General features: G+C 50.4%; 1 protein-coding gene across 5 annotated transcripts in view; it reads right to left on the bottom strand.

Annotated features, from left to right (window-relative positions):
- Positions 1 to 1,148: 1,148 nt before the first annotated feature.
- Positions 1,149 to 23,706, bottom strand: part of EFR3B (EFR3 homolog B) — a 94,427-nt gene continuing 71,869 nt past the window's right edge. Inside the window, exons 6-23 of one of the 5 annotated variants that reach the window (XM_086325869.1) lie at positions 21,884 to 22,033; positions 20,296 to 20,430; positions 19,774 to 19,852; positions 18,910 to 19,045; positions 18,472 to 18,633; positions 17,222 to 17,333; positions 16,585 to 16,636; positions 14,160 to 14,332; positions 13,558 to 13,633; positions 12,928 to 13,089; positions 11,311 to 11,442; positions 9,816 to 9,883; positions 8,821 to 8,948; positions 7,987 to 8,078; positions 4,686 to 4,734; positions 3,309 to 3,415; positions 1,955 to 2,004; positions 1,149 to 1,511 (exon numbers count right to left, since the gene is read on the bottom strand). In XM_086325869.1, coding sequence (XP_086181995.1) covers positions 1,406 to 1,511; positions 1,955 to 2,004; positions 3,309 to 3,415; positions 4,686 to 4,734; positions 7,987 to 8,078; positions 8,821 to 8,948; positions 9,816 to 9,883; positions 11,311 to 11,442; positions 12,928 to 13,089; positions 13,558 to 13,633; positions 14,160 to 14,332; positions 16,585 to 16,636; positions 17,222 to 17,333; positions 18,472 to 18,633; positions 18,910 to 19,045; positions 19,774 to 19,852; positions 20,296 to 20,430; positions 21,884 to 22,033 — 1,969 coding nt within the window. In that variant the 3' untranslated portion in view covers positions 1,149 to 1,405. Of the gene's footprint in view, positions 1,512 to 1,954; positions 2,005 to 3,308; positions 3,416 to 4,685; positions 4,735 to 7,986; positions 8,079 to 8,820; positions 8,949 to 9,815; positions 9,884 to 11,310; positions 11,443 to 12,927; positions 13,090 to 13,557; positions 13,634 to 14,159; positions 14,333 to 16,584; positions 16,637 to 17,221; positions 17,334 to 18,471; positions 18,634 to 18,909; positions 19,046 to 19,566; positions 19,706 to 19,773; positions 19,853 to 20,295; positions 20,431 to 21,883; positions 22,034 to 23,706 lie in introns of those variants that run through there. The other 4 variants (XM_086325870.1, XM_086325871.1, XM_086325872.1 and 1 more) reach the window with 4 other exon arrangements.

Below are 23,706 nucleotides of genomic sequence, written 5' to 3'. Positions count from 1 at the left end.
GGCAGCGATCAAGGCAGAAAACTACAGGAATGAGGGTCAGACAGCCCCCCTATCCAACAAGTTTACTGCACATGCAGTGAGAAAGTACCTAGGTTCAGAGTCTCCTGGTTTGGGCAAATACACCTCTCTGTTCTGATAACCAGGCTCTCACAGTGCACCTGTGCTGGGCCACACACAGGGGTGTGATCCGAGGGGGTCTCGAGAAGACTGCCCTCTCCTTAGCAGAAATGGCCTGCTTCTGACCCCACCCCATGCTGTCTAAAGCTGTCAAAAGGGGTTCCTTTGGGTCAAGAAATCTACTCACTCTCCCTCTTTTCAAAAGCAGTTTCTCCAGGGAGGAATCATTTGACCATTCTCCCCTTCCTATGAGTCATATCAGCTCAAAAGTTATAGGAGGGTAGACTGGAAAAGAAGCAAAGTGCTCCCCTGGGCCAGAGGGTGCTTCCCCAGGAAGAGGCCCAGGGGAGGTTCCGCCAGAGGTGGCTCACATTGGGATCTTCAGGAAGAAAGGCATCAAAGAGAGAGAATCAATTCGGGAGAACATCCCTCTGGACGAAGGAGGGGAGACGCTACAGAGGGGGACAGACTTGCCCACTTCTGCCTGCTGCTCCCCTACAGGAGGCCAGCAGTTGGGGAGCAGGAGCCCCCTCTATCAGCAGCTTCATCCTCTGCTGCCCCCCACCCCCGCCATGGGGTATCTACCCCAGCTCCTGTTATAAGGGCTCAATATTAACCAACGTTAGAAAGAACCAAGGAGAGGTGCAGGGTGAGCCAGGGAGTGGAAGAGACATTAAAGATTTGGAGGCCTTTGGTCCCTCAAATGGGGGAGGAGGAGAGGATGCTCTGGAGGAGATCAGTGCCCTGTTTTCCAGCTCCCACATGCCACTGCTTTGCAGGAGGAGCCGGCCTCGCTTCCTCCTTATCACATCTTCAGCTTCCTGTGTCTCCATCTAGTTTCCTCCTGGGGAAATGGGAACTGTGCTGCTCCCTGCCCAGGACCACCCCCTCACCTCACCCCCCCAAACTCCACGTGAAAGCCATCAGTCACTATGTTAAGCACAGCTTCCTAGGACCTCAGCCTCTCTCTGGAGAACCTCCCCTCTGCCCCCTCACTTTTGGCCCCAGGCTGACACAGAGGAGACAAAGGGCACAGGTGGTATGCTTATTGGCCCCAGAGGGGGGCAGGTGGCCGGATCTCCCTCAGGGAAGACAAGGAGGAAGCAGGGAGGGGAGGGGCCCGTAGGAGATGAGGGGGCCCGGGGCTCCACCTTGCTTCACTCGGGAGGTGCTGCTGTCCAAGGTGCTTATTCTCTGAGATCCCAGTTAGATTTCCATGTCATAGGGATGGGCGTGAAGGCAAGCTCCTCCCTCAGACCCTGCCCCTCGGAGAAGCTGTGTCTTGAATTCAGTATACGCAGAGATCGGGAAACTTCATCTCATAGACAGGGATCGAGTGGTTCTGAGGCTGGCCATAGGCTGCCGTGATGGTTCCTGATGGGCTTGGAGGGGGCCTGGGGCAGAAACACATGGAAGAGAAAGACATGAGGAAGGGGTCCAAGGGTCCCACCTTGTGCCACAGAGCAGCTGATTGATTTCTCTTTGAATAGGGACCAGAGATTTTGTCACTCCGTGGGTTCCAAGGTTTCAAGCTGTTCTAGAATCTTCAGCTTGAAGTCAAGCTTCATTGCTGGTTCTATAGTGACTGTTGCTTTAGAAAGTAAAAGTACTAGCTTGGGACACTAAGACCCCTGGCTCTTTTCCAGGGTTCACTGAGCTGTCTCTTTCTCCCTTCAGTCTCCTTTTCCTTACCTGGGGAGAGCTGGTGGCCGAGCCCTGGAGACAGAGGCTGGGGGCAGGGAGGGCTAAAGACAGGTGTGAAAGGAGGACTTGGGGGGAGGGGTACCTACAACTGGGCCACAGAGGTGGGCACCCCCTGCCCAGGGATGCCACTTACCGGATAGTGATTTCAAAGATCTGATTGAGTTTGCTCTGCAGCAGTGATGCCTAGAAACAAACAGAGAAGAAAGTGAACTGGGGGCTCCCCACACCTTGACTCCCAAGCCTACCGGTCCAGCATGCACTGTAGGTACGGGGCAGCTGCAATCTTAGGAAAGAAACTGCTGTGAGCTTGTTTCCAGCGCTTATCAGTGGACCTTAACAGTGAGTTCAGATCAGACAGAGGGGCCCAGCAAAGGCCTGCCGGGGACAGCACAGGGGCCAGGCAACCCCAGAAAGGACTTCAGCAGCAGTTCTGGAAGGGCCCTTAGCTCCTCCAGGTGAGGCAACAGGGCCTGTTGGGCAGAGTCTGGAGGTTCAGAGCTGGTTCCAGCTCTTTCCTTAACTCCCAAGGAGCAGCTGTGCAAAGCTGGTGTGTTAGGGAAGACACTCTCTCTGGTCCTCTCTGGCTCCAACGAAGCCCATAGACACAAAGAGTGAGACTGCACTCAACTCTGAGCTTACAAAATAGGCACCTCTTGAGATAGGACAAGAACTTAGTATAATATAGACCCAGAAAAATCTGTATTATACTTATTTATATTTGTATATACCATAATGCATATTACTATAACTATTAAAACATATGAGAGGTTTGAATATATGGATATATATTAGAAATACATATATTAGAAAGTTACATGTATTTTTATGGGGAGGAAAATGTACAATAAAGTATGTTATCTGTAGACTTCAGACATTTACACTTATGTTTCATTGTTACTAAGATGGACCCTGGGTCTAACAAATCCTGGTCTATCATTGTCAAGAAATGTTTGCACTCCTCCCTTACCCAGAGACATCAGACTGTCCTTTTGCTTGTCTGGTGCCCTCTCATTTAAATTTCTTTTCCACGGCCAGGCTGTTCCTTTCTACCCACCAGTGTCCCCCAGTTGGAAGTGGCCCAGTAGCTAGTGCTGGCCTTCTTTCCTGTGCCACAGCCCCTCCTGTCATCACTCCATAATGTGACAGTCCTAATGGCAACCTCACAGAGTTATCATGAGAAGGAGATAAGCTGATCAATGGAAGAAGCTCTGGTGAAGAGTGAGTGCTATTTATGTTCTTCCTCTGATGATGATGATTATTATAATCTGTTCAGTACAGGAGGCGCTGAGGTCAGGATTTCTCCCTTACATGAAAATTGTGACGTCTGAAGGGGTGTATGACTGATAGGCTTTTGGTTCGTGGGGAATCAATGCAGTGTTAGGCTCTAAACCCTAGTGTCTGGTGATCTCCTAGAAACTCAGTCCTGCCCTGGACACACATCCTGTGTCCAGTTGGTCCTGGGATGGGCCCTGTTCCACCTCACTTACCCGGGCCCCACAGTGCGCTGCGATCTCCTCAAAGGGCGCCTTCTGGAACTTCTCCACCACCTGTCGCCGCCGTTCCCGCTCCTGCTCCTCAACGGCCACGCTGTCCACTGTGGCGGAGAGCCGGGTCAGCATGCGGGTCCTGCCCGCTGTTGCGGCCCCAGATGGCCACCAGCTTTCCCCTCTGCTGACGAGGGGCAGGGTGGCACGGAGGGTGCGGTGCCATCACTTGGCCCCAGGAGGGCTGGACCCTTTCCTGATTCTGCCCGAGGGCTCAGCCCCCTTCCCTAAGAGTCTGAGCACTAGTTAAGTAGACCCTTAATCGGGGCTAAAGCTCCATGTAGCTGCACTTGCTACGGGGACTTTCTCTCTCTCTCTCTTTTTTTTTTTTTGGTTTGTCCTATTCAGAATTTTATTTTTCAAAATGATGATTCACTTCCCCACTCACGTAAATGTATTGTACATTCCCCCTCCTTTGAGACTTTAAATAAAATGTTTCCATCTTTGTCAAGAGTTAACTGATATATAGCATGGTATAATTTTAAAGCACCAGACGTTATGATTTGATACAGATATGTATTGTGAAATTATTACCACAATAACATTAACTAACATATCTGCCACTGGGACTCTTAAACTAAGCTTCTGGAGCAGGAAGTATTTTAGGGGTAACATGAAAAGGGACATCAACAATGGAAAAGCCAGTGAAAAACCCCTGTGGCAGAGCAGTCTGAGGCCATTTAGTTTAAGGCTTCTACATATTCCTCGTGGCCTCAAAAATGAAAAAAGAGAGAGAGAGAAAGGTATGAAATATGTTCATCATGCCCAGCTTAAAAAGACAGAGCAGTGAAACATTCAGAAAGAATACCATGAATGATGAGAAAAATAAACATTTGTTATCAGCAGAAAAATTCTCTAATTCAGGATACTTCGAGATCCAATAATTCAGATGAGGTAATAATACTGCATTTTAAAATCCACTGCCATTATTAAATATTAATAGGATTTGGTCTTAATAGCTTTCATTGATCAACTTGCTCTTTTGTATCATACGCCACCAAAAAAATTCTCAAAGTATTTATACTTTGACATTAAAATTCCTTTTTCACCTGTCTGATTGGCCATAACCCTCAACCAGCTACTTTTAATGGCAACTGTCAGTAGAAGAAAGGTTCCTGGCATAGGACACTGACCCCTGTTAAGAGACAGGGACTTTTAATTGCAGCTTCGGTAGCTGTGAAGAGTTTAGAGGAAACTGCCAGCCTCTTCCCTGACATCCGTGTGAACCATGCTTGGGAGGGCAGCAGACAGGTCCAAGCACACCCACACACACCCCAGAACCCAGCCCCACATGCCTCTCCCTGGGGGCCTCCCACTCACCAATGGCCTTCTTCAGTGTCTCGTAGGTGATCTCCTCGGCAGGCACTCGCTGGGGGAGAAGGGACAGAAGTGCACAGAATGCTCAGGAAGGTGGAGGGGGGGAGGAAGGAGGCAGTGAAGGTAGCCCCTTCACTTCTCAGAAGACTGTCCCAACGGGCAGAAACTCCCTTAGGACACCCACATTCTTACCAGGGTCTCTGGAAGCTCTGTGCCTCTGAGCAGGCACAGACCTGCTAACTAAAGGGGAGCAGTGAGCGATGGAGGCTAGTTCCTCAAGAGCCACAAGTCTTACCTGAAAGAACTCACTGTCCCTTCCCTCTCCCCTCCCTCCTCCCAGAGGGTCTGCTTAAGTCCCCTGGGAAGAAAACTGTAATTCAAACAAGTCTTCAGAAAAACGTCACAGAAAATATTCGATACAAGAGAAAGCGGTTAGCAAATATAATCTCATATGAAAATTTCAAAAACTGACTAACATTTTTGTTCCCTTGTGGCTCAGCTGGTAAAGAATCATCTGCAATGCAGGAGACCTGGGTTCAATTCCTGGATTGGGAAGATGCCCTGGAGTAGGGAAAGGCTACCCACGCCAGTATTCTGGCCTGGAGAATTCCATGGACTGTATAGTCCACGGGGTCGCAAAGTCGGACACGACTGAGTGACTTTCACAACGACATATGTGTAGGATTCTCGGCGAGTCACTCAATTGCAACTGCAAAATATGTTATCATAGAGAGCAATCGTTTTACTTTGAAGACTCATTCACTCTGAAGGTTTATTCTTTGTATGTACATTCATCCATCCATTCACCCATCCATCCACTGTCAGTGCTGACCAACATCAGGTGGTGACAGGGAACCATGCGGTAGTGGGAGAGAAAATGAAGACAGATCACAGGGTAAGGGCGGGTAGAGAGAAGCTGATGGAGGAGGTGGACCACAAGCTGGTACTGAAGAAAGGGAGATTCATGACTGTGGAGGTGGAGAGGAAGGGTGATTGCAACATGGGATTCCATACTAGCGAAGACATGGAGATGAGTGAGATAGCATGGGGGAGACTGAATATAGACCAGCCAGACGGGAGGGGAGACGAAACGGCCAGGCACTCCTGACTCCAAATGGCTCTGAATGCCAGGCACTGGGTTGGGAATTTGACCAAACCAGCATCTGTTGATCACCTCCTATGAGCCTGGTATTTGAGGGTTACAGAAAGTCACTGAGGGACTCTGGAGGCATGGGGAAGGGGCATGGTGGGCTGGCTTGTAGACCTGGCTTGTGGCCCACCTCCTCCATCAGCTTCTCTCTACCTGTCCTTACCCAGTGATCGGTCTTCCTTTACTCCCTCACTACCGCATGGTTCCCTACCACCTCACCTGTGAATATCTGATGTTGGACAGTACTGGCAGCGGATGGATGGGTGGATGGAGAGACAAAGAATAAACCTTCAGAGTGAATGAGTCTTCAGAGTAAAAATGGAAAAGGAAGTGGAAAAGCATGGCAGAGGGTGGGGGCCCCCACACCCCTGCTCTAGCTACTTAGCCATCTCTGGACTGAGCTGACTCTCAAAGAGGGGGAGGAACCCGTGTCAATGACAAGGAGGCCAGCAGGGAGCAGGTGGCTGTGTACCCAGGGGAGCATTTCTCTTCCTTCTGCTGATTTACTTTATTTATCCATTTCTAAGGGTCTCTTGACTCTCAGGAAGGAAGAATTATAACTACGGAGGGGACATCAGCCAACTACACTGTGGTCCTAACATGTGTGAGGCTTCCCGCCCTGCAGAACCGGAAGGGCCTTGGAGGACACCTGGCTCAACCTCATTCCGCTTCTTCAATTAGCCTGAGTCAGAGCTTGCTTCCTTCCAGGGGAAGCTTCCAGACAAGCCTCGAAAAGCCCAGTCCTGGAGGTCTGCCCTGGTAACTGAGGAGTTGAAGGAATGGCTGAGGGCATGGTTGGGGGAGGCTTGATCTTGACCCCATTGATTTGTCTTTGCCCCAAGCCCACTGGGGAGAGGCTGGGTGTCCAAGCTGCCCTCCATGGCTCTGCCAGGCTGTTCGTGCTGAAGGACCCTGTGCATCTTCTGGTCCCAATTCCATCCAGATGTGTGTCCTCCTCACTTCTTGCTAAGTTCCCTCATCTCTATTAATTCCCTTAATTGGCAGTGAAGTGTGAGAGCCACTCAGTCGTGTCCAATTCTTGGTCGCCCCATGATTATACAGTCCATGGAATTCTCCAGGCCAGAATACTGGAGTGGGTAACCTTTCCCTTCTCCAGCAGATCTTCCCAACTCAGGGATCGAACCCAGGTCTCCTGCATTGCAGGTGGATTCTTTACCAGCTGAGCCACAGGGGAGCCCTTAATTGACAGAGTCGCCATTAAGAGCATCTGTACTGTGGGGAGGGGATAAATTGGGAGATTGGAACTGACATATACACACCACTATTTATGAAATAGAAAATAGTGTAGCATGGGAACTACACTCAATTCTCTGTAAAGGCCTGTATGGGAAAAGAATCTAAAAAAGAGTGGATGTATGCATATGCACAACTGATTAACTTTGCTGTACAGCAGAAACAAATACAACATTGTAAATCAACTACACCCCAACAAAAAAACTATAAGAAAAACAAGTATACTGTGTCCTGCAGCTTCTGCTCCCTTGAGAGGCCTTTCTCCTTCCTCTCTGCTCTGCCCCTGTTTCTTTCTCATTTGAGGGAATAAATTTGGTATTTCCACTATGACTCCTTATTCTTTCTTACTTGTGGGTACATCTGCTTTATTTTATGAGGCAGAAGTAATAATGGCAGAAGAGATACATGTTAATTTAAACAGAAATTAGATATTCACAGCCCTTAAGAGATGATAGAAGAAAGAGCGATCTTTAAGCTATACCTTTCTCTTCAAAAGCACTTTTCTTGACATATCTGGAAGAGACATTGTGAAAGCTATTTTTGCCTTCATCCTCTCTGTAAGGCCTTCCAATTTCCAACACAGATCAGGTTCACCTCCATCGTGAATGGGGGATGACAACCAGCAAACCTTTCAAGACTGGTTTTTAGAACGTCCTAATGGGAGTGTATGGAGGTTCAATTACTTTTTCCAGATGGATGGAAATGTCTAGGACATATATGATGAGAGTCAGAAAGAAAACAGGGCTTACTTGAGAAATTTACCTTCCCTTAAATACGTAGTGCAGTTAAGGGTGCCTGGATCATGGAGTGTCTGACCACCTGCCAAAGAGGCAGAACTGGTCCCCTCCCCCAGGGATGCTGAGCTTCTCCAGGACAGCAGATCAAGAAGGGGATACTCACCTCCTCCTTCTCTGGGCTGTTCCTCGATTCCACCTCCACCTGCAGGGAAATGGTCTCTCCAATGCTCTTCCTCTTGGATAAGCGATCCTCATCTGGGAAAAGAGAAGCCTGGAAGCTAGAGTCCCCCAGCCCTGGAGAGGGAGCCAGAAGCACGCCTCCAGCACCATCTCCCACCTTGCCGCCCTCCTCCAACCCCTCCTGGCTTGGCTGGGTCCTTGGAGGGCTCAAAGGGATTTATACCCTGGGGGCTACAGCTGGAGTTTATAGAGGGCTGCGAGACTTCTCTGCCCCTCTTAGGCTGGTGAGTTTTGCTCTTTAGGGCTAAGATTTTGCAATCATTGATGAGCACAAAGAAGCTGCTTATGACCAGAAAGCATGGGCATCGCCTGCTAATAGCTCCAGCAACTGTCATTTGCGTAGCATTTGCTCCTATGGACATTTGCCTCTTCCCTCTAAGGCAGGTATTGTTAACATTCCTATTTTACAGCCAAGGCAACTGAGACTCAGAGATGCCAAGGGACTCAGTTAAGAATTTTCAGGAGGGAAGTTGCAGAGAACTGGGTCTCTGACTCTGTAGTCCATGGGCGCTCTTTACAGCACAGTGGGGCCGTCTCCCATGCACAAGCCAGGCTATCTCGTGGGCCAGTTATTCTCAAGGACTCTGCACTGAGGGGCAGAGGTGGGGATGATGAGGATCTCACCATGGAGTCCCAGTGTGACATCCAAGTCGCTGTGGAAGGTGACAGAAGGGCTCACAGGCCCCTTCCATTCCGGCCCTTACCTGGCCAAGAAAAGCCAGAGGCAGGCTTGAAAGTGCTTGAGCAGAGCTCCTACCTGTCAGCTGAGGGATGTAGGGCACGCAGAGCCTGTCGGCATTGTAACCGCTGCCGCCCAGGACTTCACTGATCTTGCTCTGGCGGAAGAGCAGCTCAATCACCACTCCGTCAAGGTTGTGAGTCAGCCTGGGAGACAGAGAGCGGGGAGAGGCACTTGAGAGCCCTGGGCGACCAGGCCGATTTCCGGGGCCCTTCCTTATTATAAATGTAATGCTCAAGGGAGTGCCCTTGGGGCCCAGTGGCTGGGATTCCAGGCTTTCACTGCTGTGGCCTGGGTTCAATCCCTGGTCAGGGAACTGAGATCCTGCAAGTTGTAGCAAGGTAACACTTATTATACAAAATGACAGAGGAGAGAAAGGAAAAAAAAAAAACCACCTGCAGTCCCACTTCCCAGAGAGAACCATATCCACATTTTGTGTAGGTTCCCTCAGTCATACACATTTATGCACACATGCAAACATTCCCCTACCCTCCACAGTCCTGTTCCAGGACTTATTTTACTCACCTATTATGCAGTGACTATTTCACATGAACTACTCTTCCAAAACATTGTAGGTGGGCTACCAGTTGTCTAATGGTATGGACAGGCCATAATTTATAAAGCCATCCTCTATTGTGGGATATTTTGCTTTTTCAGAATATCTTTTCCTTGAGTTCCCCTGATATTGAAGTGACACTGGCCCACAGACTACAGTCTGAGAAGGCCGCTTGGATTGGTGGAGTGGCTTCTCCAGGATGTGTTCCCCTGGGCTTGGCCAAAGTACCCAGAGGCTCTATCCCATACTCGATCGTACAGCACGCTGAGATTGCGCAAGGCGGGGATCATGGTCACGTGAGGGGGATTAAATTTGACCCAGGACTTCTGCGTCACAGGCAGGGTCCATTTTCTGCCTGTGAGCCCACAGAAGCCCAAGTCCCTGGCCTCAGATCACCCACTTTCTTCCTCAGATGCCCTGGGTGTTTCCTTGACCATGTCCCCGCTGTGATCCTTACCTAGGCCTCTCCACAAACACATCCTCCGGAAGCATGTATGGGGCCTCTTTCTTCCTGGTCTCTATCACCTGAGGTTTGGGAGGAATGGAGAAAAGAGCTGAGTTCAGTGGGGAGAGGGAGATGCAAATGGGCCAAGGAAAGAGCTCCCGCCCCAACAGAGCACTTCCTTCCTCCCACGCAGTCCCTGGCAGAGCACCCAGAGCTGGGGGAGAAACTCAGACCAACCAGGACCTCGGGGCAGCTCAGGAAGCCCAGGAGGACTGCTCAAGCTGTCTCTAGTGACACACACGCACTAAATGTCCGCCAAAGGCAGGGGACTTTGCTCCCAGGAGAGTCCAGTGTCTTGCTCCCATGACCTATTCCTGTTTTCTGTTTACACACGAGAGAGGAAGCACAGATCGCACTGTTCCCCAAACCCAGAGGCACCGCAAAGCATCCTGATGGAAAGTGACACAGTGAGTTTCCCTCATCATCCTTTGCAAATTTTTGACAAGAAAAGTGACAGCTATTAAGATGGTGAGAAGTGGGAGGACAGTTGGCATCAAAGTACACGCAGGAGGTGAGGAAGCCATGAGGCGACTGTTTGTACTGAAGAGGACGTCAGCGTTGCTCTTCCAATCCTCCTGGATCAGCCCACGGCTGGCAAGGTCCTGCTTCGTTCAGGCTGGTCTTTGGCTCAGCAAAGCTGCTGTAGCACCTTCCTCCATGCCCCCCAGCCGGTCAGGTTAGCCGAGACCTAGGCTTTCTTGTTTACTTTTGTTCTGCTGGTGTATTTTAAAGTTAATCCTACATATGATATCATTCTACCTATACACAGTTCAGTATGTTTTTAAATGTCTTTTTGCAATAACTGAGCACATTGGATTGTAGACTGGCTATTAGATAATACCAAGGCATAATCAGTCATTTAATTAATACTTTCATTATGTAAATAGCATAGCAATTGAGCAAGAAGGTGTCCATATTTTTTTAGATATGAATACTGATATATTTAGAGGTGAAATGACGTGATAACCAAGGTCTGTTTAAGCATATTTCAGCAAAGGAAAAGAAAAAGAGACAGATGAAGCAAATGTGGAAAAACCTTTATAAGTGTTTAATCTGTGTGATAGCTGTGTGGATGTACACTGGCTACTCACACTGCTTTTTTGATATTTGAAAACTTTCACAACAAAAACATTTCTTAAAAGTAGTTTCAGTACCAGATGACCCGAGAGGTGTGTACATGTGTGCTTCTGGGAGTGAGGGGGGCATAGAGGGGCAGGAAGTACAGGGGGCACAGGTAGCAGGCTGGGAAGAGGTACAGGACACTGACTATGTCGGATCCCACCCTGCTATGTCATGTCCTGCAGCAGGAGATGCTCTGCTGGGAATTTCTCATCATTAGTTCTCATGCCTGGACTAAGCACAGAGCTCGTACAATTCAGCAAAAGGTTTTCTGGGGAAACCCCAAGTCAAAGGCTTCCTGAGCTCTTGGGGTCATAAGGACACCAACCTCATGGATGTGCTGGCAGAAGGCAGGCACTGTCGTGAGTTGGCTGATAAGGTTCAGGTAGGCGGCGCCCAGTGCGTAGAGGGCACAGCGGTTGTAAACAGGCAGGTTCTCTTCATTGACCTGGGCCACATCCTGGGACAAGACAGGGAACAACCCATGTGGGTGCCCACTCTCCACCAACCTCTCCCAACCTCCCTTAGAGATGACCCACCACTCTAGATGAAGTCTCTCCCTGCATTTGTCCCTTAACCTTCTGGGGGACAGAAGTCACTGAAGCAAACGGTCCCTAGAACAATCCATGAGCTGGATGCCCATAAATACTCGAGTGGAGAGGCGATAACCTCAATGCCTGACTTCGCAGTTCCAGCTGTAGCAATCTTGACTGTCCAAACCCTCGTGAATCTCCACTTCAAGGATGCTGCTTCCTTCACTACAGACCTCTGATAATTCTTGGAGGACTGGATTGGTTTGCTATGTTGGATTCACACGTTAAATTGACAAAGCTATGAGAATTACTAGGGGCTGGGACACAGAGGAATCTCACATTCTAGAATGAAGACTATCATAGCATCTGGGTTGGTCTTGCAGGATTTAGCACATCAAGCAGGTAGCTAAGGAGTCTCCCTGACAGAATTCCCAGGTTCACCACCATTCAGAATATGATGCCCACTTAGCTCAGGACCCTGCAGACCCTGGCCTTTGAGGTCTTAAGAATCTGCTCCCATTCTTAGCATCCTGGGGAGTGTACTTTTACCTGGGCAGACCTTGGAAGTCTAAACCCTATCTGGTGCCACAATGGCTGCCTGAGTCATGACGGGGGCTTGTTGAATCTCTAGGTCCCCGAGCTTGGGTACAGTACGGGGATTATATATTTTTAATAAGTGTTTAAGGCAATTCTGAAAGCACAGCCAGTTTTGGGAACCAGGTGACATTTAGACAAACAAGTTTGTTTGGGGATCACTGCTTCCCTGGTAGCTCAGCTGGTAAAGAATCCACTGGCAATGCAGGAGACCCCAGTTCAATTCCTGGGTTGGGAAGATCCCCTGGAAAAGGGATAGGCTACCCACTCCAGTATTCTTGGGCTTCCCTGGTGACTAAGATGGTAAAGAATCTGCCTACAATGAGGGAGACCTGGGTTTGATCCCTGGGTTGGGAAGATCGCCTGGAGGAGAGCATGGCAACCCACTCCAGTATTCTTGCCTAGAGAATCTCCATGGACAGAGGAGTCTGGCGGGCTACAGTCCATAGCGTCACGAGAGTTGGACTGAGCGACTAAGCACAGCACCAGGCTCTCTTGGTAATCCATGAAGTCTCATTCAGACCTTGCAAGAGACCTGAAATACTAGGGGTGAGTGATGTTTTTGAAAGATCCTGTTCCCTGGATCTCCTTTAGTCTGAGGATGGGTCAAATCCATGAATTCAGCATACTTTGGTGGTTACCCTGGCAGGACCATGGTTTGTAGTCTTCAGAGGAATGGCCAACTAAGGGCGCACCATACCTGGGCTCCAAAACACAGTAGTTAAAACAGCGGCCACTCGGCACTCTCATTAGAGCTTGCCCAGACAGGTCCCCTCCCCTGACCCCAACCTCTGTGTCCTGCCCACACCAGGCCCCACCTGGACGGCCAGCACCAGGCGGATGAGGTCCACCACCACCTCCTCGTTGGCCAGCTCGATGCTGATGAGTGCCAGCAGGCCGTAGAGCGCCTCGTAGTGCTTATGTATGTTCGTTTCCTCCTTACAGCTCAGGTAGATGTGTCTGTAGAGCTGCTGGGAGTGCTGGAGAAGTGGGTGAGGGTGGGAGCAAGGCCATGGTGGATGGGGACAGGAGGGGCCGGGGGCGTGGAAGAGCAGTCTGAAGTGGGTGATGTAGCTCCACCTCCTTCCTCCTGTACCCCTCTCTCTGCCCTCAGGGACAGGATACCTTTAAAGCAGACCCCAGCGGAATGGAGTACAGGCAGTAATATGTGCTTAGGGAAGGTGGGGCCAGTGAAACTAACAACAAAAGCTGCTGCCCAAACACAGGGGAAGATGGTCAAGCGATGGTCCTCCTCTGGCTTGGGATGAGTATGACCTGGGGGCTTGATCCCCTAGAGGAGTCGGCTGGTCATCGTGACTAATCATAGTCAGAGAGGAGGAAGTGGGCTTTTTAGGCATGGCCAGTGGTGACTTGGGGGCTGGAAGGCTGGGGTCCACAGGGCCTGACCCACCCAGGTTTCACTGTGTCTTGAGGTCACGCTTGCTAACCTTCTTCATGAAGATGGTGTCCTGCCGGGAGCACTTGTCCACTTTCAGCTTCAGGACAGAGATGTCATTGAGGGTGCTGCGAGGGGAAGTGAGGGGTCACCTGAGCCCTGGTGTGAGGCCAGCAGGGCTCTCGTGGTATCACTGGGCCCTGCCCCCGTCCTTAGTTGTATCAATGTCTCCCTGTGTCCTCCCACCCTGGTTCTTAGCCTGATCGCCACTTTCTCTCAAGTTCTCAAGCTCCTGTCTCATTTTTTCTTAAATACTGATCCAGATTACCTTCTTCCTCACTTTCTTTCCTCCCTTTCAGCCCCCACTCTACTGATAACCCTGCATCCTCTTCTTCCCTTCCTACCAAAGAGCTCCTGTGAGTACCTGCTCTTTATCTCCCAAATCTCCACTCCCTCCCTTGCTCCCTTAGACATAAGCCCCCTTTCAGTCTCCTTCCCTTGAAAGAACCCTGGGTCCATGTCCATGGTCAACTCCCTGGTGAGGGGTCCCCACTGAAGATCTGCATTGTCCTCCCACCTGAGGGTGAGATCCTAATGGGAGCCTTCTCCCCCATCACATATCAAATTGCGGGGGTGGGGAGACCCTAAGTTCACCTGATGGTAGAGAACTTGTGACGGTTGCCATGACGATCAATGAAACTGATGAGAATCTCTAGAACGAAGAGACGGATCTCTGCGTCCTCCATGAGGGCGGTAGAGAGAAGGCGGTCAAGGAAGTTGCTGGGCAAAGCTGACATCATGTTGTTGCTCTGGAAGCCAGTGGATACCTGCAAGGGAGCCTGGGATCGCATGCCTAGGAACACCGGTCCTCCTGGCAGCAGTGAGGAGATGGAGAAGCAGACAGCAGGAGCTGGGTCCCGAGCATCCATCTTCTCTAAACATCTCCCAGTCCAGTTCCCCCCTGTCCTTCACCGTAGGCACCGTAGGCACCTTCAACATCTACTGAGGCGACCTGCTCAGATCAGTGTAGCTGAGCAGATGGGGACAGTATTCAGGGACATTAAGCTGCTAAAAGCAAGCCAGAGGATGAGCACTGGAGGGGAGCAAGAAGCCAGAGAGTATCTGAACCTAAAGTTCCAACCCATTAAGGCATACACGGTGAACGTTCACCATAAACACACTTCATCAGGAGCATGGACAGCCACAAAGTAAAGGAGAGATAGTAGAAGAACTTACAGCTGGGCTGACGAATTAGAACCCACAGACATAGTCACAGTCAGAGAGTTTGTTTACACCTCTTCTAGCTAGGCCATGATGGTGGTCTTTGGATTAAAGCCTGTTGGCATACTGAGATATCTCATCCCTGATGTTGTCAAAAAGCAGCCAAACAGATTTATTGTTAAGTCCATATTGCAAAACAATGCCTTTGATGATTCAGCAGGCCCTTGAGGCTCTGGTAAAGCCTGGTGGCATCAGTGTTCACTGAAGGGGGATGTATTTAAGGTGTGTCCCCAACCATCACCTTGGTAAGATGCTGGGTACAAATTAACGAGGGTAAACTCAGCAAAGAAATGGCAGGAATACATAGACCAAGGAGGTAGCCAGATGTGGGTGTCAGTAGGAAAAGCCTTTATAATAAGGGGTGACATGAAAGGTGTGGGCTGGGAAGGGGGCACGGAAGCGAGGGGATCAGGAGCAAGGGGGCTGTGCCGGCTAGCATGGTTAGCACAGAGACAGGTTGAGGGGTGACATGGAGGTTCTAGGGAGGGAATAGGTATGGAGGGCCTTCCAATTTCAATCTGAGAAGTTTGACATCTGGATGTACATCAATTGGAAACTGAGATCGACTCTTTAACAAGGAGCAATCCATGAGGAACAACATTTCTAGAAAATTCTTCTTGGTTGAATTTAAGATAGGTAAGGAGGGAGGGGGAGAAGGCAATGGCAACCCGCTCCAGTACTCTTGCCTGGCAAATGCCATGGATGGAGGAACCTGGTAGGCTGCAGTCCATGGGGTCACTAGGAGTCGGACACGACTGAGTGACTTCACTTTCATTTTTCACTTTCATGCTTTGGAGAAGGAAATGGCAACCCACTCCAGTGTTCTTGCCTGGAGAATCTCAGGGAAGGGGAAGCCTGGTGGGCTGCTGTCTATGGGGTCGCACAGAGTTGGACACGACTGAAGCGACTTAGCAGCAGCAGCAGCAGCAGCAAGGAGGGAGGGAGAAACCAAGAGAGTAATCTAGTTGTGAAATGTCCAGAATTTAGGCCAGGGCTGTTCACAAAAATACCTGAGGCACTTGTTAACAAATACACATTCTAGGACCTCACTCAAACTGATGGTTCAAAGTCTCTAGGGACTCTATATATTAAACAAGTTGGTCACGGGAATGGCATTTGAGAACAATAAATCTAGGCTCCAGTGATGGCTGCAAAGATGGAAAGAAGACAAATGCAAAAATATTGCTAAGTGGAGGGTGGGGGTGGAGATTCCCTGGTGGTCCAGTGGTTAGTTAGCACTTGGCACTTTCACTTTTGGGTCCCGGGTTCAATCCCTGGTGAGGGAACTAAAATCTTGCAAGCCACATTGCATGGCCAAAAAAATTTTTTTTAATAATTTTAAAATTAAATTACCTAAAATAATTATAGTTATTATTTTCAAAAAACTGATAAAGGGAAAGATGGTGACTGGGAGACTGAGGTGGGCATAAATGCCAAGGGAGAAACAGGTGGAGGGGACCTGGTGAGTTACTTGGAAGGAGAAAGGGCAGGGACCAGTAGATTCCATCTCAATACAGAGATAAGGCTTGAGTGACAAGACCATCAGTAGCTGAGAAGGTACCTTTGTGAAAGTTAGAAACAGGTGTCCTGCCTGCTCTGGATAACCCCGTCTTGTGGGTTCCCAGCCTGCCTAGTGAGTGGTACACAGGTTAGATTCAGTCCCCCACTCACCCCTTTGGCTGGGCATGTTTGTGCAGTGTGCAACCTGCACAACAGAAAGTGGTAGCCTTATCTTGGTCCCTTGGAAGGAGCTGCCTCCTGCAGAGGCAGAGCAGGAACAGGGACGAGAGAGGCTTACCTGAAGGAGGGATTTCAGCAGCATAATCTGGGTCAGTCGGTTCCTGTTCTCCCTATAGATCAGAGATACAGATGATCACCAGGATGGTGGTACAGATACAGAAAACCCCACACTTGTGTGCCCAGTTCTTTCTTGTGATTAGATTCTCCATGAGGCTAAACTTGTTGGGCTACCCAGGACAGTGACTTCCAGAGGAAGGACGCTGACCAGCTAGTGGTAAAGAACCAGCCTGTCAGCGCAGGAGACATAAAGAGATGCAGGTTCAATCCCTGGGTCGGGAAGATCCCCTGGAGAAGAGCATGGCAACCCACTCCAGTATTCTTGCCTGGAGAATCTCCATGGACAGAGAAGCCTGGTGGGCTACAGTCCATGGGGTCACAAAGAGTAGCACATGACGGAAGCGACTTAGCGCACACACACCCCTCAAGGTGGGCGATTGTTACTGATGGGACAGTCAGTGGAGTTACTTAGGATCCAAAGGCCCACGAGAGGCTGTGGAGGGATCTGAGAGCAGAATGAGAGAATATATGTAAGGGCAGAACTAGGAAAGTTGAGGTGGAGAAGGGAGAGAGCCCAGAAACGTGGGAAGGGGAGTCGGTGGAATCCAAGAAGGGAGAAGAAGGCAGGGTAGACTCACCCAGTCCTCCCCGTCTCCATGGGGTGGTGCAGGGAAGGCAGCGGAACCTTGCTCATGATGAAGAGGATCACCTCGGAGCGCTGGTAAGTAGGCAATGTGCTGGCAAAGGAGCCTGCGGGGAAATGACAGAGGAGAGGGTTGGCTCTGGTAAGGCCGGCAGCCGCGGGGGGTCCCTGCTCAGCCTTTCAGCCTAACAGACAATTGTGAGGAGTGCCAGCTGACTCTTCCAGGCTCCTGTCCCTTGACCTGTTATTCCCGTGGCTGTGGTGAAGGTGTGGGACCTAGAGGGGACGCTCCAGTGGCACAGGAACAGGGAGACTCTGAGCCCTTACAATCACGTGTGGACTTCAGAGTATCCATGTGCATACCCATAGCTTTCTCCCTGTCCTCTTTCCTTCCTTTTGTCTTTCTTTCTGTCACCTCCCCTCCAATACTTTGGCCACCTCATGCGAAGAGCTGACTCATTTGAAAAGACCCTGATGCTGGGGAAGATTGAGAGCAGGAGAAGAAGGGGACAACAGAAGATGAGATGGTTGGATGGCATCACCGACTCAATGGACACGAGTTTGGGTGAACTCCAGGAGCTGGTGATGGACAGTGAGGCCTGGTGTGCTGTGGTTCATGGGATCACAAAGAGTCGGACTCGACTGAGGAACTGAACTGAACTGAACTGAACCCCTCCAATCGCTCAAACGTGGAAGGATCAGGCAGGCCTAATGGGGACTGGGGTGCAAGAAGAGTTCGCCTCTCTTAGCCTCTGATCTGAACTCCAGGCTGAGAAACCCAGGGACATTGTTCTGTGATCTAACTCAGGCCTGGCCCCAGGGACGCTGTGAGCTGCGTGCACTGTGGGCTAACTCCACTTCTTCCAGTGTCCGCGCATTAACACGAAGTGCGAGTATGCGTGCTTAGTCGCTCAGCTGTGTCTGACTCTTTTCGACCCCGTGGACGGCAGCCCTCCAGGCTCCTCTGTCCATGGGGATTCTCCAGGCAAGAATACTGGAATGGGCTGCCATGACCTTCTCCAGGGGATCTTCCCCAACCCAGGGATCGAACCCAGGTCTCCTGCATTGTAGGCGGATTCTTTACCAGCTGAGCTACCAGGGAAGCCCTAACGCAACGTTGAGTGGATGACAAACCTACAACACCAGGGACTAACATCCTTGGGGGAATGGGGATCGCCCATCTGCCCCTCCTTCAGCAGGTCTGGCCCGGGAGCCCTCCCGGGCCCCACCTCTCCCGGGGCCCACCTATGGTCTTGATGACTGCCTCCTGGAACATGCGCTCTTCGTGTTCCTTGATGATCTTGGTGCCGAGGCTGATGGCCCCGTCGTAGCTCCCGGTCAGAACGTAGTCGATACTGAGCCGCAGCTGCCTCAGCAGAGTGTTGAACATCTCCAGCACCGTGGGCCCTGAGCGCAGCAGGTGGGAGACCTGACATCTGGGGCTGGCACTCCTGGCTCATTGTCCCCTGCCCAGGCTTACCGGGCAAGCCCAGGCCCACTTCCAGCCAGGGGCTTCCTCTGCCCCCCCCACCTTCCCCGGCTGATTTCTCCTCCTGAGGATAACCGCTCTGACACCTCTCTACCCTTGCCCTTTTCTGGAAGGAGGGACAGCTCACCGCTAAGGGCAGTTCTTCGTCCTTGAGGGGGTTTCCAGCCCCCATTCCGCTCAAGATCCCGCCTTACCCACAGAGCCGGTGGCGGCGATGACGGCAGCTTCTGACAGGACCTCCACGATGCCCGCTCGCACCGTGGCCGCGCTGCGGCTGTTGGCATCCAGGTGGCTCAGGAGCTGCTGGATAACCAGGTGGGAGTGCTGCGGCTGGGGGGGAGGAAGACGTGCTGGTCCCCAAACAGCAACCCCCCACGTGGCCTCTGAGCCCTCCAGGAGGACCCAAAGTTGTGTGGACAAAAAGTGAGGTCCCAAAGCTAGCGGGCACTAGAGGTGGCGCCCAGATACCCTGGCTCCTCTTCCTGAATCTCTCCCCACTTCTTGGTCCAAGAAGGAGCTGAGTCAAATCCCAATGAAGACTTGGATTTCCACGTATTTCCTGGGCCCTTGCACTTCAAGTGGGTCAAAAGTCAGTTTAAAAATACTGTCTTCCTTTTCATTTCCCCCAGGTGCCAAATCTTAAAGTAAGTGCCACAAGCAGTCACATGGTTTAGTCCAGTGCTGCTCAAAGTGTGGCCCATGGTCTGGTGCCAATTCAAGATCTGTCTGATGCCCATTTACATTGAGCTAAGGACAGAAATTGAAAGTAAGTGTTGAGTAAGCAATCTGACAAAGCCATGGCAGCCAGTTACGGTCTGTGGGCTTGTATTTAGCATGAGGTTTTCACTTACTTTTTCTAGGAATTCTTTTTGTGTTTTATAAAGTATAAGTCTGTGACATATTAGAAATAAAATGTTTTAAACCAGTCCTTCTCCACGACTAGGTCAAGCAGCACCAGTTCAGACGACTAGGGGCTGGTTTTCTCCAGGTGTGCACCATCCTACTCCCAGGGATACCCTTGGCCAAGGGGACAAGATGAACCTGGAGAACCATCATACCTGAATTGAGTACATGATGATTTTAAAGCAACGGATGGCGAACACCTTGGGTTCCCAAAGAGAATGATTATCCAGATGGCTGTGAGGGAAAAAACGTGGAGAGTAACTATGAAATGCACGTGACGCAAAGGAGGAGGAGAAGCTTGGTGGGAACATAACCCGTCCTGAGAGACCCAGTCCCTCTCGAAGCTTCCAGGTAAGTAGCAAGGGCTTTCAGGTGCCAGTGAGAGAAGCACGAGAAGCTGAGAACAGGGGCTGTGGCTGTGGACTCAGGAATGAAGCCGAGTGCCTTCCTTTAGCCTTGGGACTCCTCCTGCCAACTCGTCTCCCCAAAACTGTGCTTGGCCACTACGTGGTAGTTTTCGATGCCACAGTGCAGAAGAACGTGGGCACAGAGAAGGGACCAACTTGGCCGCAGCCCCTCAACTGTGACAGGCCCCTCCTCCCGAGTTAGTAAGGAGGTGCCGGACCTGAAACGGTTCAAAGCTGGAGGCCGGGGGGGCGAGGAAGGGGAACACTCACATGAGAACAGGCTTGATGGCGTTTTTGATGTTGCCAAAGGCAGCCCGGCCCAGCAGTTCCCGTAGGCACCTCTCAGCTAGCTCTGCCGGGTTCTCTTTCTCCTTCTCTGGTGCTTGGAGAGGGGAGGGGGACCGGCTGCGGAAACACACAGCCCGTGGGTGAAGAAGGATGGAATGCACAGTCTGAGAGTCAGCTTTGTGCAGGCTTTCTGTGCTTCCCTCATGTAAACAGACCCAGGAGGACAAGTAGGAACTTGATGTAGGCTGTGCGAGGTCACAGGGAGGTGGCTAGGCTCTCAGAAGTTAAATGGGGTAAGGAAGCCCAGAGTGGAGGAAGATGGTGGGAAGACGGATAAAGTTCTTTTTCTGGACACCCTAGGGACAGGCCTGATGGGTCTCTGTGGGAAGGAAGGTGCTTTGAGCACCATGGACCTGGGGAGGTGCAGACCACACGTATCTCCACGCCCCCAAGGCTTTGGAAGGGACAAGAGATGAGATAAGAAGAGAGGGATGCAAGCAGAGTTGGACAAAGCAAAAGCAAAGGGGAGAGAGGAGAGTGGGCAAAAAGCAGGAGGGAAAAAAAGAAAGGCTCAGGAGGGAAAAACGGGTGCTGGCTTGGGTGTGACTCGTGGTACCCGAGTCACAGGGAGTGGGCTCAGATCTGGTCAGGAGTCCCAGGATTCCTCATCCTGAGACCACCAAGGAGCTTGTCAGAGATAATGCTATTCCAGGAACCACCACCAGAGGGCATACTAAATTTCCCAACCAGCTCTATTTACGCAGTATCAATGGAAAGAAAGTGGGGAACTCAGATCATCTTCACTTGGTTGTCATGCACAGCGGAGGTGGACAGCACCAGGAACCTTTCTCTCTATCCCATTTCACAGAGGGGAAGAGCAAGTGGCATGAGCAAGATGAATTCATGTCTGGGGGTTCCCAGATTAAAATCTAATATCTGGAGTTCATGTCAAGTGGCTGCTGGCTGGTGGGCATTTTTTAAGGACCTGAAACACCATTAGGAAGTGAGGGAGAAGAAGGGCCCTCCTCAGCAAATTGAATCATGTTGTTCAGTTGCTAAGCCCAGTCTGACTCTTTGCAACACCATCAACTGCAGCACACTAGGCTCCTCTGTCCTTCACTATCTCCCGGAGTTTGCTCAAACTCACGTCCATTGAGTCAGTGATGCCATCTAACCATCTCATCCTCGGCCACCTGCTTCTCCTCTTGCCCTAACTCCCACCATCGGGTTCTTTTGGCATTTAAAAACCTCCTTGTTCTGCTGCTTCTTGAAAGACCGAGGAAATCCAACTCTTGGTTCTTTATGTTTAGCACACACTCACCCCAGGGAGCCCAGCACCATCCCTGCTTTTCCTTCAGGAACGCAGACCTTAAGGGGTACAGAGGGCTGGCAGAAGGCCAGAGCCAACGTTCCCAAGGAACCAGCTTTGGATGCGCTGCAGAACAGGCCACAAACGCCAAGATCCCTGGCCTTGAAGCTGGGTTTTACCAACCGGCCCCAGGTGTATGGTTGCCGAGCACCCTGAGAGGGCTGCAGAGTGGCCATGCAAGCCGCTCCCTTGCCTGCTCACCTCTCTGCCTCCTCCACGTGTTGCAGGTTGAAAAGCAGCGACGGCACGATCTTGTCCATGTGCTGTGGGTCCCAGATATTGGCCTGCAGCTCGTCATTCACCGTCTTCCTCACCACCCCTTGTAGACCTTTGATGCCCGACATTCGGATTCTGTAAAGAAAAGGGAGACAGGGGCCATGGCATCTGCAAACCTTGGTAAGTCCAGCTTCTGTGACAAGGAGGGGAGCACAGCGAGGGGTTTACAGATGCCCATAAAGGCAGAGGGAAGCCCACCTTCTACTCTTTGTGTGACTGGGCCTCCTGGCTGGCTGCCTGAAAGCCATGTCTTCCAGCTTGTCTTGGAGATTCCTAGACTGCCCTTGCCCTGTACCACCCAGGTTTCATCTCTAGGGTGCCAGTTTTCTCCAGGCTTCTTAGTACCCAGCTGGGTTTTCTCCACCTTGAGACTGAGATATAAGAGCCCAAAGGGCTGCCAAGAACTGACAAGGCAGAAAATAGGGCTGAGGGCAACTTACAGGGGGAAGGGATCTGGAGGAGGAGGCACAGAGCTGTCAGGCTCTCGGGCACAAGGGGGTCTTGGCTGGGACTAAGCTGGCTGAGAAATCAGAGGACACATGAATAACAGCATACAGGGGACCCCTTTTGCACAGATCCAGTCTCCAATGAAAGTGAAAGTCACTCAGTCAAGTCCCACTCTTTGTGACCCCATGGAATTCTCCAGGCCAGAATACTGAAGTGAGTAGCCTTTCCCTTCTTCAGGGGATCTTCCCAACCCAGGGATCAAACCCAGGTCTCCATTGTAGGCGAATTCCTTACCAGCTGAGCCACAAGGGAAGCAATGGAGTAGCCATCATAGTCAATAAGAGTCTGAAATTCAGTACTTGGATGCAATCTCAAAAACAACAGAATGATCTCTGTTCATTTCCAAGGCAAACCACTCAATATCACAGTAATCCAAGTTTATGCCCCGACCAGTAATGCTGAAGAAACTGAAGTTGAACAGTTCTATGAAGACCTACAAGACTAGAACTAACACCAAAAAAAGATATCCTTTTCATTATAGGGGACTGGAATGCAAAAGTTATAAAAAGATATCCTTTTCATTATAGGGGACTGGAATGCAAAAGTTATAAAAAGATATCCTTTTCATTATAGGGGACTGGAATGCAAAAAACTGAAAGAGATGGGAATACCAGACCACCTGATCTGCCTCTTGAGAAATTTGTATGCAGGTCAGGAAGCAACAGTTAGAACTGGACATGGAACAACAGACTGGTTCCAAATAGGAAAAGGAGTACATCAAGGCTGTATATTGTCACCCTGTTTATTTAACTTATATGCAGAGTACATCATGAGAAACGCTGGACTGGAAGAAACACAAGCTGGAATCAAGATTGCCGGGAGAAATATCAATCACCTCAGATATGCAGATGACACCACCCTTATGGCAGTAAGTGAAGAGGAACTAAAAAGCCTCTTGATGAAAGTGAAAGTGGAGAGTGAAAAAGTTGGCTTAAAGCTCAACATTCAGAAAACGAAGATCATGGCATCCAGTCCCATCACTTCATGGGAAATAGATGGGGAAACAGTGGAAACAGTGTCAGACTTTATTTTTTGGGGCTCCAAAATCACTGCAGGTGGTGATTGCAGCCATGAAATTAAAAGACACTCCTTGGAAGGAAAGTTATGACCAACCTAGATAGCATATTAAAAAGCAGAGACATTACTTTGTTAGATGAACAAAAGTTTGTCTAGTCAAGGCTATGGTTTTTCCTGTGGTCATGTATGGATGTGAGAGTTGGACTGTGAAGAAGGCTGAGCCC

Source organism: Bos grunniens, chromosome 11, assembly GCF_055505025.1.
Source record: "Bos grunniens cultivar Pamir isolate PY7600 chromosome 11, Bosgru_T2T1.0, whole genome shotgun sequence".
Lineage (NCBI taxonomy): Eukaryota > Metazoa > Chordata > Mammalia > Artiodactyla > Bovidae > Bos > Bos grunniens.
Note: the sequence above shows the minus strand (reverse complement) of the source record. Positions and strands in the feature narration are given on the sequence as shown.